Source organism: Sander vitreus, chromosome 2, assembly GCF_031162955.1.
Source record: "Sander vitreus isolate 19-12246 chromosome 2, sanVit1, whole genome shotgun sequence".
Classification (NCBI taxonomy): Eukaryota; Metazoa; Chordata; class Actinopteri; order Perciformes; family Percidae; genus Sander; species Sander vitreus.
Window position 1 is genome coordinate 1,003,992 of NC_135856.1, and position 15,427 is coordinate 1,019,418.

The window sequence follows — 15,427 nt, forward strand, 5'->3', positions numbered from 1 at the left end:
ATAAACATACAAATATAAACATATGATGTAAACATATGATGTAAAATATGTTTGGACTGATTGACACAAGTCATGTTCATTTTCATTGAAGTTCACATATAGGTATATAGGTAGGTATATGGCCTTTACACAGAATAACTACACATTTCCAAATGTGTAAGCTCCAGTTTTGGAGGAATTAATTGCACATATGCATTAAACACAGTGTTTTCCAGAGAATGAATGATGCATGTATGAATGTAGTAATATCTTTATTATACCCAACTGCAATGACTGCAGACCTCTTACTTAAGTATATAAACATGCAATGACACATAGTGTTGAAATGCAACATTTTATTTAGAAATGAAAATAATCCACACATATTCATGTATTTAGAGGAGGAGTGTAAGACAAGGTGGAAGAACCTAAAGGACAGGTACATAAAGGAGAGGAGACAAAAAGTGGTGCAGGGGCAGACCAAAACAGTACTTGGAAGTACTTTTCCATACTGTCTTGTCTGGAGCCACACGTCAGGGAGAGACAAATAGCCAGACGCTCCGTTGTAGAAATGGGCTTTTGGAATGCTGTTCGAAGGAAATCGTAGGCCCGACTCTCGTCAGCAGACTGTCAAGCTGCTCCCTGTTGAGCTGAAAGTACCCGTGGAACCGGTCACAGTGACAGCGGAGCTCCTTCACCAGCCGGGATTCCCCCAACTGCTCTCTGGACCTGAGGGTCTCGTGCACCCACACCCTTCTTCCTGCTGCCTTCCTCCGTCTTCTCCTCACAACCAGGGCAAGTGCCAAGGCTTTCATTTGTCTCAAAGACAGAAACATCGTCTCCACCAAATCACTACTGTGTATCCACAATGTTGCATGTACTGCACGTCTGATGTAAACACCGGACGCAGTCGTGCCGTGCATTCAAATATTGGCGCATGTATGACATAAATTTGCGCTGAGCCCGGCGGCGAGCACAACAAATATAGTTGGGAATAGGACAATCTAGCGGCGAACACAGTGTATGCCGGGTACAATGTGAATGGCCCTTCAGGCTGTGGCAGGCAGATCCATGTTTAGCTGTCAGTGGAGCTGCTGTCCCTTCTCCTAGGAGAACTTCCAGCTTCTTTTCTGGTGTTAACTTTGGGAAGTTTTATTTCTTTTGGCTATTTTTCCAAGGTGTAAATCTCTTAGTGAAGATAGTTTTTCCCAGTGGAGGAGGAAGTGTATCTCTGTCTGACCCAGTTGATGGTCACTGAGCCTGTCTCTCCCTCTCTGACCTGTCTGTCTGACTCAGTTGATGGTCACTGGGCCTGTCTCTCCCTCTCTGACCTGTCTGTCTGACTCAGTTGATGGTCACTGGGCCTGTCTCTCCCTCTCTGACCTGTCTGTCTGACCCAGTTGGGGGTCACTGAGCCTGTATTTAGTCAGGATCTGTCTCTTCTTCGTATCTCTGACAGTGTGAAGATACTCTGTCAAATAACAATTTAGTCTACTTTGGTTGCTTTCTCCAATGTTCTAAATATTGGTATGGCATGGATATGTAGACTGTAAACTAACTTAGGGGAACTAGGCTGTGTAATGGTTGTGTTCTGTCAGTTTGAAGTTTGTGATGTAATGGTCTTCAGTTGATGGCCATGTTAACCGACAGCACCATCGTTGTCATGAAAAAAAAAAAAATATATATATATATATATATATTGCATTGCATTGTTTAGGCTACTACTGAACCAATATTGGTACCGATACCTGAAATTATTTCAGTTGTAAAAACTATTGTCAAACCTATTTACCCTTTGTACTTAGAACATTGTTATTTTATTACAATATGTTACACTCTACTCTCTCCTCCTAAACCCGTCCCTACAACCTATTAAATTCAATAATTATTCATTTCTTACTCACTGTAACTTTTATTTTTGTATTGGTATATTCTTTTTTAGCCTGTTTTATTTTCATGACCGTTTTTAATTGCTCTTTAATGTTTCACGTAAAGCACTTTGAGTTGCCTTGAGTTGCTGAAAGGTGCTTTAGAAATAAAGTTGCCTTGCCTTACAACCTCAGCCTGTCAGTCAGTCACCAGGGCACAGAAACCACTGTTGTGCCTGCTTAGGAAGTGTAACGTCAACAGCACCGCGACCGTTTTCGGCTCTCCATTAATATCATATCGCAGCAAACGCTGTCTGCGTGAAGTTTTGAAAAACTGTAACCACACTTGAAACCACTTTATCGGCATCTCCGTGACTCACTGTGACTTCAACAAAACTGCAGAGCCGACGTAGTTTGCACCGTCCGCAGCTATGTGTGTGTGTGCGTGTGTGTGTGTGTCAGAGCTCCGCTCTCTGTCAATTTTCAGAGAGGACAGATAAGCTTGAGCTAAAAAAAAAAAGGGGGCAAATTTACTGGTCGCACATGTGCGACTGGATGTAAAATCGCACACTCTCAAATTTTGGTCGCAGTCTGGAGCCCTGCATATTTAAACGTAAAATTACAGAAAACGTGCAATACACTTTTTTCTCCTATTCATGTGAGTAATCAACTGGCAAAGTTTCATGGTGATATCTGTAAGTTAAAAATGTTACCCTATTCACCTGTCGTGTCTCGCCTTAAAACTCTTCTGTCAGGGCGGGCCGAGTGCTGAGGCAGGAAAAGGATTCTGGACCCAAAGTACACGACACGATAAGGCAGGTGTAGAATTTATTATAACAGAAAACAATCCAGGCTTACGTGAGTCTTTAAGAATCCAAACAAGGTAAAAATTTCAAAAGTAGTAACTGGACTCCACTATGGCATCAAAAGGTCCATAGATAGGTACGTAGAAAACAGGAACAAGCAGTTACACTCGACAACAATGATGACATGACAAGGGCTGAACAGAACAGAGGACATTAAACACAGGGGCAAACGAGCAGGGAGGGGGCCAATAAGTGAAACATATTAGGGACAAATCAGACTCAACAGGAAACAAAGCTAAACCAAACACTACAAAATAAGACAGGAAGTAAACCAAGCCAAACATAAAGATGAGTTCAGGAACAACAGAACAAATAAGGAAACAGGAATCAATCAAAACACAGAGCAAGAGTTAACAAAATAAAACAAGAAATATAACAGAAACCCAACTTCACCATCATATGATTTACTTAAGATAACACTCATCACACTGGTTTCTTTTTACACGAACAATGAGGCGCTCAACGCTCCCTGTCATTAAAAGATATTGTTTTTGTAGAGATTATTATTTTTTACATTTCTGAGGAACTTGGGATGCTTCAAAACTTCTAAAAATTGCAAAACATGTCAGAACTGGTGAAAATTGCTAAATTCTGCAGGGATTGAGGTCGGGCTTGGCCAGCAGGATCCATAGCGCTCCTAAACACACACCAGGGTTGGGATGAGGCAATTTCACCATAACACAGGAAGTTGTTGGCTTCTGCTCTGATACATTTGTGTTTCAGATTTCTTTCAGTTTGACAAAACTTTCTGATTTTAGCAGGAAGCCACGATGAAGGCAGTGGACCTTTTCAACACTTTGGAGGATTTAAAAGAAGAGGAATTTAAGGAATTCAAATGGCTTCTGCAGCAGCAAGACATCCTGGAAGGCTACCAAAGCATCAAAGTGTCCAAGTTGGAGAAGGCAGAAAGGCAGGACACGGTGGACGTGATGGTGAAAACTTATCAACTTCACGGAGCTCTGAAGGTGACCAAGAAGGTTTTAGAGAAGATCAACAGGAATGATCTGGTGCAGAGTCTGCCAGACACCAGCTCAGGACCACAAGGTCAGTCACCCTTTTTCATTAGTATTTTCAGGAAGAAAGAGTGTTTGGACATGAGAAACCCAATACTTGTAAGAGAACAGATTGTTATTTGTGACCTGCTGATACAACTTGTGCACTCAGCAGCAACACATTCTCCAGCTGGAAACGACGCCATGAACGATGCATCATTTAAGATTGTAAACAGATAAAAAACTATTTTATAGATAAAAAACATTACCATTTATTTCAGTGTAGTCTCTATTTGTTGTAACATTACTGTAGTGGAATTTCAAGCTCATGCTCTGTAAGTTGAGTTAGTGGTACCCAGGTCTCATTCAGGTCAGTGGCCAATATAACCTCATAACCTTTCCAGGTGGACAAGTACTTCAACTCTGTGTCTCTAACAGTAACAGCTGGATGATAAGACTGCCAAGGTCATGGAGGAAGTCAACACAACCCATTCTGCCTGTCTGTTTTAGGGGCCTGTAATATCGTTCAGGTCTTTATAAGGTTCAACTAAACCTAATGCCTCCAGCATGAGTTTAAATAAACCTTGAGGAAGACAGGAACTTCAGAATGTTGGGATGGCACCCACACTGTACTGTGTAATCCTAAATTCTCCTCAAGTGAGAATTCATTAAATGCTTCTGTGTAAGTAATCAAAGTCTCCCCGAACCTCCTTCACGAATGGGAAAGGAGTTGTGCTGCTCCTGAATTTTTCTTTAACAGTTATGTTTGTATAAATATAACATATATATATAAATATAAATGTGTATAAAATGAAATGTGTACAAACCAGGGGTTAAAATGGCGAAGGTGAAGAGCATGTTGCCGGTAGCCTCCTGGTTACAAATAGGCTCCTTATCGATCGTTTTTAGCTGAGGTAGAAAGAGAATATTCGGTTAAAACAGATCGTGATGCTGTTCTGCCCTTGTTGTTCTCTGTGATCTCCATGAAGTATGTAGCTGGGGTGTGTTTTATGTGGACTGACTGCGTCAGACTCAGTTTAATATTTTGGCCTTTGCAATGTTGTAACTTAGGAAGCAATTTGACCTTTTGTGTTGTTGTGGTAATTTGGCATGCAGTTATCACACCACTCATTATTTAGTTTGAATAAAAACTCATCTCCTGGCTGTTTTGGAAGAAGGAAATAACAAGAGTAACAGGCAAAGGCGTAGATATCCCCCCACAATATTTAGAAGAGGTAGATGTGTCCCTCTTAAAAAAATACAAAAGAACCCAGTCCCTAAAGATGTAAGAATAATAATATATCCTTCTTACTTGAGCTGTTGCCGGTTATACATGACGTTGGGTTGCATCTCTCCAAAAGTTTAAACGTTTCAACTTGATTAGAGTAATGAAGGAAAAACCAAACAAAAAGCAAATATTTGAATGCAATAAATGTAAAATCTAAAATCTTAAATGTGTTTTCCAACGATTTTAGACAAGAAATTAAGTGTTAGACGCTCAACAAGTTTTGGGGAAAACCCCCAGACACCCCAGTTATAATGTGTGTCCCCCCCAATCTTTTAACAAAACCTACGGCCTTGGTACCAGGTGAACTAGCTGTTAGGAAGAGGGAGGGGGAGCGGGTGGGCACCGTGAGCGCTGCAACGTGAATTATACTAGACTCATCCAAGGTGGCGCGCGCCATCGTGACGTCAAAATGACGTAATATCCGCACGGCTCTTTTTTTTTCAGCGGCGCGCGACAAAGCGGAAACGGGAGGCCTGAACGAGTTCGCCGACAACGTGATGCCAGGACTCTCAGAGTGACTGCAAGTCTCTCTTGTAAACTTACTGGGTTAAGATGAGTTCTTTTATGGTGAATGAAAGGCTTGATCCAACGAAGTAGGTCATCCAATCAAATCGAAGCATTGACGTCAATGCTGCTGCCAGTTCTGCCGTTGTTTACCTTTTTCTTCTTCTTCTAGTCCGTAGAAAGAGCAACGTCGGTAGCCTTTGCTCATTAGTGCCACCTCTGTTCAGGAGAAGACTGCAGCTAGCGTCACGACCACCAGCGCGGTTAAAATGGCGCGCTCATGCCACCTCGGAATGACAGGGAACGCCCCCGTGATTACGTTGTTTTTCCGACTACCAGCGTTCACATTAGGATGGTCAGGATCAGAGCCATGTCTTTCTCTATCACTCTGGTTGGGATGCGTGTTCTTCTTCTGTTATATTGGCTTTGGCATAACAACTTGTTGCATGACTGCCACCAACTGTTGGCCGTAGCCTAGAGCATCAGGTACGTAATTAAGGTTGAACGGCTCACTGTGTTTCTGCACGGAGGATTATTACTAGCGCACAACACGTTGACGCTTCTGTGGACACAAGACTGACGGCCCAGATTACAAATGAAGGAAGACGAAAATAACCATAGACTATCTATTATTAATGCGATGAAGTGTAAACGTACATAAGTGTCCTTTTGAAGACGGGATGACAGCTCTTCCAGCCACCACTGCTGTATACCACTATAGTAGCTACATGCTAACGGCAGTAAACATGTCATCTTAGCTGGCATTGTTGTTAAATTCTCCCCAATTCCGGGTCACATTCCTGCTGAAACATGTCCGATTGGGTAGTGTTTGGTTCAGAAGCCTTTATCTGCGATTTTTGACGTTAGAAAGTGCCGCTTCGTTCCACTACAATCTAACGTTAGCTATTATAGCTGCATGCTAACGCGAAATAGTGGAGCATATATAGCTAGCTATATATGTAGCTACGTATGTACCAGGACTTTGTACCGTAAAAAAATCACCATAAAGGCTTCTAAACCAAATACTAAACAAATACAAATACAGTAAAGTGACCGGAATTTGGGGTGAAATGTCCAGCATTGAACTACATAATAGTTTGCTAGGAGTTAGCTGGTCTCTCACAGAGATCTCGTTTGTAGCCCTGTTTTTACCTGATACTTTTATAGAAGTACAAACACATGAAGTGAGAGGTATACACCTGCTTAAACTTTATTTAAAGCATGATTAACCTGAAGCAGGACGAAGTCATGACTTAAAACACCAAAGCAAGGCTTCTAGCTCAGGCTAGCTAGCATTAGCAAATTACCTTCAAAGTTGCAAAGAAATGATGAAGGCCTTTGAAGCCTTTATTGAATTTGCTACGTGGTGTTGTACTGGATGGCCGGACGAGCCTCCGTATATATTATTAACAGATACTTTAGGCAACTCCAGCAAACACCACACGTCATCTCTGCCATCATAACGGTCTACTGTCACTGTCTAATGTTTTCTTCTGGTAACCAGAAATGTCCAAACATCCTTTTGCCAATACGTGCATTGAGCTGTGAAGTTTGCCGGTGTTCGCGCAAGCGTAGAACTGATCAGGCAGTGTCGTAAAACACGTTGAGTTCCTGCGCATGCGCTGAATTATGCGCATAACGGATTTTACAGGCGGTACGGATCGGGTACTGACAGTAGGAGTTCTATTAGACCACACAAAACTAAATGTCCAGTATGGTTTGAAGTTCTGTTGACCAACCTATTCACTGTGTCCTTTTTGGGGGGAAATAGTGCAGACAGAGATGGAAAGCCACCACCACTCAAATCACATCAACAAGGGGTGATGATTAGGTTGACAATGGCAACTGTGCAACCGTTAACGTCGCTGATATACTTTAAAATAAACCTTTATTATTTAAAGCCCATACATGATGATGTACAAAGGGAGGGGGGGCGCCAAAATTGTCGCTGCATACCCATCTGACACTGGGTAGTTGCGCCACTGCGCTGACCCATACTAATGCAACTATTCCATCATATACACTTAGCTTCACACACACACACACACACACACACACACACACACACACACACGGCTCCATCACGCCCACAAATGCACACATTTCTTTTTAAACAAATAATAAAAATTGTCTTTTAAAATTACATGTATTTTTTTCTCTCACTGCCTAGTGTGTCTGGCCTCCTACTGTGAGACTCACCTGGAGCCTCATCGGACAATGTCAGGCCTGAAAAGACATCAGCTGATCGACCCTTGTGGAGAACCTGGAAGGAAGGATGTGTACGAAGCACGATAAACCTCTGGAGCTGTTTTGTAAGACCGACCAGACATGTGTCTGCATGCTCTGCACTGTTTTAGACCACAAAATGCATGATGTTGTTCCTCTGAATGAAGGCTATGAAGGAAAGAAGGTCGAGTTATGGAAGACAGGGGCTGAAATTCAGCAGATGATCCATAAGAAACGACTGAAGATTAAGAAGATCAAACAATCGGTCGACCTCAGTAAGAACGATGCAGACAGAAAGATAGCAGAAGGTGTTCAGGTCTTCACTTCTCTGAAGGAGTCTGTTGAGAGAGGCCTGAACGAGCTCATCAACACGATCAAAGAGAAGCAGAAAACAACAGAAAAACAGGCCGAAGCTTTCATCAAAGAGCTGGAACAGGAAATCTCTGAGCTGATGAAGAGAAGCACTGAGGTGGAGCAGGTGTTACGCTCTGAAGACCACCTCCATCTTCTCCAGAGTGTCCAGTCCCTAAACATCCAACAACCTACACCCACCAAGGACTGGACAGAGGTCAGCGGCAGTCCATCATCATATCAGGGGACTGTGGTGAAAGCTGTGACTCAGCTGGAGGAGACGCTCAGTAAAGAGATGAAGAAGCTGATTGAGTCTGAGCTGAAGAGGGTCCAGCAGTATGCAGTGGATGTGACTCTTGATCCTGATACAGCACATCCTGAACTCATCCTGTCTGATGATGGGAAACAAGTGAATCATTGTGATGTATGGAAGACAATTCCAAACAGCAAAAAGAGATTTTCTTATCGTACTAGTGTTTTAGGAAAGCAGAGTTTCTCTTCAGGCAGATTGTACTTTGAGGTCCAAGTTAAAGAAAAAACTAAATGGACTTTAGGAGTGGCCAGAGAGTCAATCAACAGAAAGGGAGACATCACACTGAGCACTGAGGATGGTTACTGGACTATATGGTTGAGAAATGGAAATGAGTACAAAGCTCTAGCTGCCCCTTCAGTCCTCCTCTCTCTGAAGTCTCCTCCTCAGAAGGTGGGGGTGTTTGTGGATTATGAGGAGGGTCTGGTCTCCTTTTATGACGTAGATGCTGCAGCTCTTATCTACTCCTTTACTGGCTGCTCCTTCACTGAGAAACTCTTCCCATTCTTCCATACTGGTAATAATGAAGGTGGTACAAACTCTGCCCCTCTGATCATCTCTCCTGTCAGAGTAAACTAATCACTGATCTCATTTCAGGTATTGATTTATTTTCAATCAATGGAACAAATGTACATGTTCATATATTTTACATATTATTTTCTACAGAATATGTTTCCTGTGGTGACTGATTTACACTTTATTCCATTTATTATCACATGGTTAAATGTGCAGCAATTCTTTGCAAATTAAATCAAACTTCATCTTGACATATTTGGTGTGTTTAGAAACTGATTTCTTCTGGAAGTTATAATAAATGTCTGTGGGTTTAACAGAGGTTTAAATAGATATCGTCCACATAACGTGTGTCATGATGCATCAAATTAATGTGTTGATGAATTATGACTAGAAACAAAGAAATTCCAGATATCCACAAATGGAGAAAACACAAATGTTTTTTTTCTCTCATTGTAAATATCTAAAATTAAAGGTAATTCCAAATCTGATGGGACAATCAGGATCTAAGAGGTATGTGGTGTAAATTGGATGTCTGATGTTTTAGTTGTTATATTCCTCAATAATGAGACAGGAAAGAAAAAGTCTGAATTATTGTGGCATAATTGCAGAAATAAAGTCTGTTTGTTGAGACCAAGAATGTTAATGGTGTTATTCCTAAACTCAGTTCTTCTGATGTCACTTTAAACTGCTGGTTCTGTTCTACCACAACAGTTGTAGCTTTTTATTTTAAATGTAAGCCACTTTCCTATTTGGAGAACCTGCTGTTGCTCTTATTATGAAATTGATCATTTAAAGCAGTGGTGTAGTCTAATGTATTGTAGTGGGTATACTATACTGTATGTATTTGGGCCAGAATCTGTGTTTGGGGGAGGGGGGGGGCATATCATAGTGGGGGGTCTGGGTGTCCTCCCCCAGGAAAGTTATGAGTATCAACAACTTAATTTTCTGCATTTGGAAACACTTTAATGCACCAATTTACGGTGGAAGTACCTGTTATTTAGCCTGTGCTAAGAACAAGAACACAGATGACAATTCAAAATATATCAAAAATATAATGGAAACTATGTTGCTGCGTGTCATTGGGCATTTTTAAGAGGGTATATGGAAATCCTGGAACTTTCTTAGTGGGTATACTGCGTATATCTGCGTATCACGTAGACTACACCACTGATTTAAACTGTTTAGATATAATGGTTAATAATCAAAACACTTATTGAGAATATGAATGTGATTTTGACTTCAGGAACCACACTGTTGCTCTTATTTTGAAAGAGCCGGAAGCTGTTGAGCAAAGCAAAGTTGACGGTGTTTGTGATGCTGAGGAGAGAGCATCCTCCGCGGCAGGTCTCCACACAGGCGGGCCGTGTGTTTAGGGAGATGTGATGTCAGAAAGAAGATCTTTATTCTTGTTACTACATGTGATTTTATCACCGTGAGTTTGAACCGTTTTCATCCTGAGCTCAGCGATGGTGGGTTTCTCCGAGAGTGGTAGCTAGTTGTGCTGCAGCAAACCGTAGCTTGTTTCAAGCTAATTACTGACACATTTAGTTTACACCACATTAATAAAATGTATCTAACATGGCGCCAGAATACTGTTATTGTGAGCTAGGCTTTATACAGGAGTCCCTACAGCCGATATCTGCTGTTCTCCCTTTCTGGAGAAAACGTCATGCCAGACTCCATTACAATATGTGACAATTAAAGAGGATTTAGTCTGAAATGTTAAAGCTCAAATGTCAAAGAAGTTGACTGAAGACATTTTCTGAAATAATAAAGACCAATTAATAATTTGGCGCATAGTTTAATTAGAAGAAGCAGTGTTTGCTTTACTATTTATTTGCTTTCAACTTTCAACACGTAAAGCTACGTACAGCTGAGTTATTAGGTGGAAGAACTCTGGAATTACAGGGCAAACTGTTGTGTAAACAGATATTCAGGTAATTTCACTGTCTGCCGAACTGACAAGGTCATCTCTTCGATATAGGTAAAGGTCCCAGTCAGTCATTATGTTTCTGCTAACTTTCCCATCATCAAAACAAACTTTAAAGTGCAAGAATAGTTAAAGGAATCATGGTCGACATTTTTTCCTTTGGGCACGCAACGGGAAAATGTGCACGTTACTGCTCACACAAGGGGCTGTGGTGTTAGTACAGTTAGCTATAAACACATTTTTCTCACTTACCCAAGTGATATTTAACATATTTTTTTCGACAACTGTATGAAATAGAAAGCTTTGGCTTATTAAATTATTACTGCTATGCTATAACGTTACCATAGTGAGCCAGGAATGCCAAGGTTCATGTAATAGGAGTGTTGTGTATTTACAAAATGCTAATTTGTCAAATGCATGGCTTGAAGTTGTCAGGCACCATGCCTGAGCAGTTTTACATTTATATAATAGTCATTTCCTCCAGGGCAGCATTTCAGGCTTCAACCCCTGCAAATGTCATAGTTAAGGAAGCCTTTATAAAGTCCCTGGATCCACAGCATGTCTCATTTTAATTCTCAGGATTGAAGAAGATGTGGACATGTGTTCATCGTACTGTATCTCACCTCTCTGTTGCTGTGAGCCAAAAGCCTGTTGGATGGGTTAGGCCTCCTGACCACTGGCTGCGTCACGTGAGCATGGCGTTTGTGTTGCGTGGCGGCTGCGTGGCGTTTTCTACGTCTTTGCACACCAGAAATGTGTCTGACGCGGCGCTGCTGCTGCATTCAAGCAGTAGTATACTTCATGTTAAACATAAATATATACTGATTTGATTACAGCAAAGACAACGTCGGCAGTATTGATGGCAAAATAGGCTACAGAATATTTGGTTCTGTATCAATTGACAATCAATAATTATTTATTATTGTTTTTTTAAATGACAGTTATATATCTGCGTTAATGTCAAAACCTCGAGACTTTCAAACATTAAAATGTAATTTATTAAATGTATTTGTGTCAAAATGAATATAAACATCTTTTCGTATTCTATGTTGCCTGGAAACGCTTCCAACACGCTTGCGTGAAAAATAGGCGTCGGTTCTATTTCTAGCATGAACGCGTTTTCGGCGCGGCTCGAGCGGCGCCTGAGACGTGTGTGTCACGTAGGCAGTGTGCAAGCTCTAACTTGTTACCATGGGAGCCCAAATAAAAACGGACCCGCCACGCAGCTGACACACTCGCGCCACGCAGGCAGGGTGTGCAGGAGGCCTTAGGGTGCAGACCAGTCAAGTTCCTCCACACCAAACTTGGAGTTCCTTATAGAGGAGGTTTTGTGTCGAAACAGGAAAGAAAGAAAGAAAAACTGTCGACACAAAGAAGACTTCTGTCTAAAATATTGTGTGCTGCAGCTTTAACATTTCTCTTCATTAGAACTAAGAGGCCTGTAGGAGCCACATATTGTATGTTGTTTATGGTCTCATTTATATTATTAAATAATTAAAATGTAAAGAAAAGAGGTCAAACGTTTAAAAGCATCAAAAGTGTAAAAAACTGTCAAAAGCATCAGGCGCTAACTCAATTCCTGACTGATGCCCAAACGGGCCAGTAGGTTGTTATATATATATATATATTTTAGCTTTTTCTCGACCAGTAGTCATGATTCGGTGTAAAGAACCCCTGCCAGGGTCATTAACATACTGATCAGCATTCATGAGGTGCTCTGCATTGACTATTTATGGTTAAAAATGGGCATGGTGTACAGGGCGGGATAAGAGGCTGATCCACGTATGCACACTTGTGGGTAATCTGTGATTTATAAAGGGAACATTGCTTACAATTTTATAAATCTGACTGTTTTTTTTTGGCGTATGCCACTTTTGGCTTTTGGGCGTACGTAGACTTTTAGTAAAGATCCTACTCACAGTTTTATAAATGAGACCCCTGCTCCTTCAAAGGAGAGATGGTGGATCCAAACAAGAAGAGCAAAAAGAAAGGACTGAAGATGAAGAAGCCAAAAAAGAGATCTTTTCTGATTTTCAGGACACATTAACACACACACACACACACACACACACACACACACACACACACACGCCAGCCCTGCTATTCTCTCCAAAAGGTCGACCCACACACCAACCCACAGGTATAACCTTCAGGTCCTTGACGTCGGCTACGGAGAAAGCTCTGCGTGGAGCCTCCACACAACCAGAAATCAGACTTTACACACTGACACAACACAAGTGGTGATGTAGGATTACTGCTACAAGCAGTGTTGTCAGACAAAGATTGAGTTTTCACAGACAAAAACACACAAAAAACGCCCAAATTTCTTGACCAGACCAATCTAGAAACATTTCTGCAGTCTGTCGAGTCAAAAAGACGCAAAGCTGTTTGTTTAATTCATCACCAGCCAAACTGGCTCATCACTTTTACATTTGGCCGGTGTCAGTTTAAACCTCATATTGTCTTTCAGTCAGCCATATTTTGACAATTATCAACACTTTAATGATGCTTTTTTTGGACGGTTTTGACTTTTTTGGGACGGTTTTAACTCTTTGGAGACTCTTTGACACTTTCCTACGTACTCACATGCTGTCCTCCTCTGGTTTGCCTGTTTGTAAAGCATAAAGTATAAATTATTACCCAATGCTGTGTTACATGTAGGATTCTAGTCAACTTCATTCACTTATTTTTGGGAAATTTGGTTGAAAGAAACCCAGATTTCTGATATAGGTCACATTTGACCCGAGGACAACAGGAGGGTTAAAGTCCAGGATGTAGCCTCTGACAAAACAAGAATAACATTAAAATGAACATATAACAACGTCTCATAAACGTGAATAAATATCACATTTATCATATATATAACAGTCACAAACAGCTGTCCCAATGCTCTAATATACAACCCAAATATCCAATCAGAAATGATTTGAACAACCTTAAATTCATCCTACCTACCAAGCCTTTCATCGTCCTGTCCTGTAATCGTGTCCAAGAAGCTGAACCAACTCAAATAAAGGTTATCCCACTTGTCTAACCCAGGCTAAATCAAACAGAGCCATCATCTAGAACTTGTTCCCTGTTGTATTCTAGTGTCTTCTGTTCCTGTCATGGCCTTCAGATAAATACATTCTTTCATTTTGGGTCAGAATTTGATGTACAAAGATGTTTTTTTTCTGCATAAAAGTAAATAAACATATTTCCAACTACAGTAAACCTTTTTTATAAGCTGTACATCAACATCCAAGCAAGGCTATTATAGTTTCATGTTTTCATTTAGTCTTAAAAAAACCATAACAGAAAAAAGACAATAAAAGTTTTATTTTTGATTTTAGTTTTGACTTTTCAATGTCATTATTTAGTGTGTACGTCTGTTGATGTTCTTGTGTTTCTTTCCCCTCGTGTTGTCTTCCAGACAGATATGAAAAACACGGAGGTTTAGGAGCTTTGTTTAATGTTTTGTTTACTTATTTCAAAATTTGAATCTCTTTTTATGACGTTTTGTTGCTTTCTTTCGACATTTTTGTCACTTTTTCAATGTTTTGGGCGAGTTTTTGTAACTTTTTCTGAACTTTTCGACATTTTCTAATGGTGTTTTTAACGTTCCTTTTCATCTGTCATGTTTTTTTTGTTTGTTTTTTTACATTTTCGGCACTTATTTCGACATCCCATATTTTCTGATTATAAAAAAACTTTGAAAATGGGTCAAATTTGACCAGAGGACAACATGACGGTTAACATATACTTTTATAGGCCAATATCTTATTATTATTATTATTATTATTATTATTATTATTATTTGTGATGGTTATGGACACTTATGTTCCCTGTTGTTATTTTGTATGTTTCCTGTTTTTGTATATTTATTCTGTATTTTTCTGTTCCCGGTCTTGTAAATTTATCCTGCGTTGTGTATTCTGGACTGTGTATATTTCGTTGTGTATATTCCTGTTTCCTCATTTCCCTGTTCATTGTGTGTTTCGGTTTACCCTGTTTTGACTGTTCTGTGTATTGTGTATTTCTGTTTCCTGTTTTATTTTGGTAGTCTGGTTTTCTGTCTTGTCATGTCATGTTTTACTTCCTGTGGTTTCCCGCCTTTGTTGATTACCCTGTCTCTCCTAATGTGTTTCACCTGCTGTGTCACCTGCCCCTCGTTACCTCATTACCCAGTGTATTTAGCCCTTGTGTTTCCCTTGTGTCTTGTCAGATCGTTTTGTATCCGTTTGTACTGTTTGTGTCCATGTCCTTCCAGTAGTGTGTGTTTTATATCCTGTTCAGCGTGTTAGAGCCTGGTGCCTTAGTTAAGTATTCTTCCCTGTGTTATTTTGTGAGTTTTTCCAGTCTCTGTGCTGCCATTTTTTGTTCCCAATAAATCCTTGTGTTCAAACCTTCTACCTGCCCTCTTCCTGCGTTTGGGTCCACTATCCCCCACTCATCACGACAATTATCATTATTATTATTTAGGGGGGGGGGAAATCGGTCGGTGTTGGAGTAATGCCGTTTAGTTATTGGTGTGCGTGTGTTTGTGTCTTTGATATTATAATTCTTTTCAGAAATGATTACCAAAAACTCTCTTTATAATTCTGTGTGTGTGTGCGTC

General features: G+C 40.5%; 1 protein-coding gene across 2 annotated transcripts in view; it reads left to right on the forward strand.

The window, feature by feature from the left end:
- LOC144531656 (zinc finger protein RFP-like) overlaps positions 1-9,537 on the forward strand; it is a 23,796-nt gene extending 14,259 nt beyond the window's left edge. The window contains exons 2-3 of one of the 2 annotated variants that reach the window (XM_078271921.1): positions 3,472-3,757; positions 7,855-9,537. In XM_078271921.1, coding sequence (XP_078128047.1) covers positions 3,484-3,757; positions 7,855-8,963 — 1,383 coding nt within the window. In that variant the 5' untranslated portion in view covers positions 3,472-3,483 and the 3' untranslated portion in view covers positions 8,964-9,537. Of the gene's footprint in view, positions 1-3,471; positions 3,758-7,667 lie in introns of both variants that reach the window. The other variant, XM_078271914.1, reaches the window with a different exon arrangement.
- Positions 9,538-15,427: the final 5,890 nt, after the last annotated feature.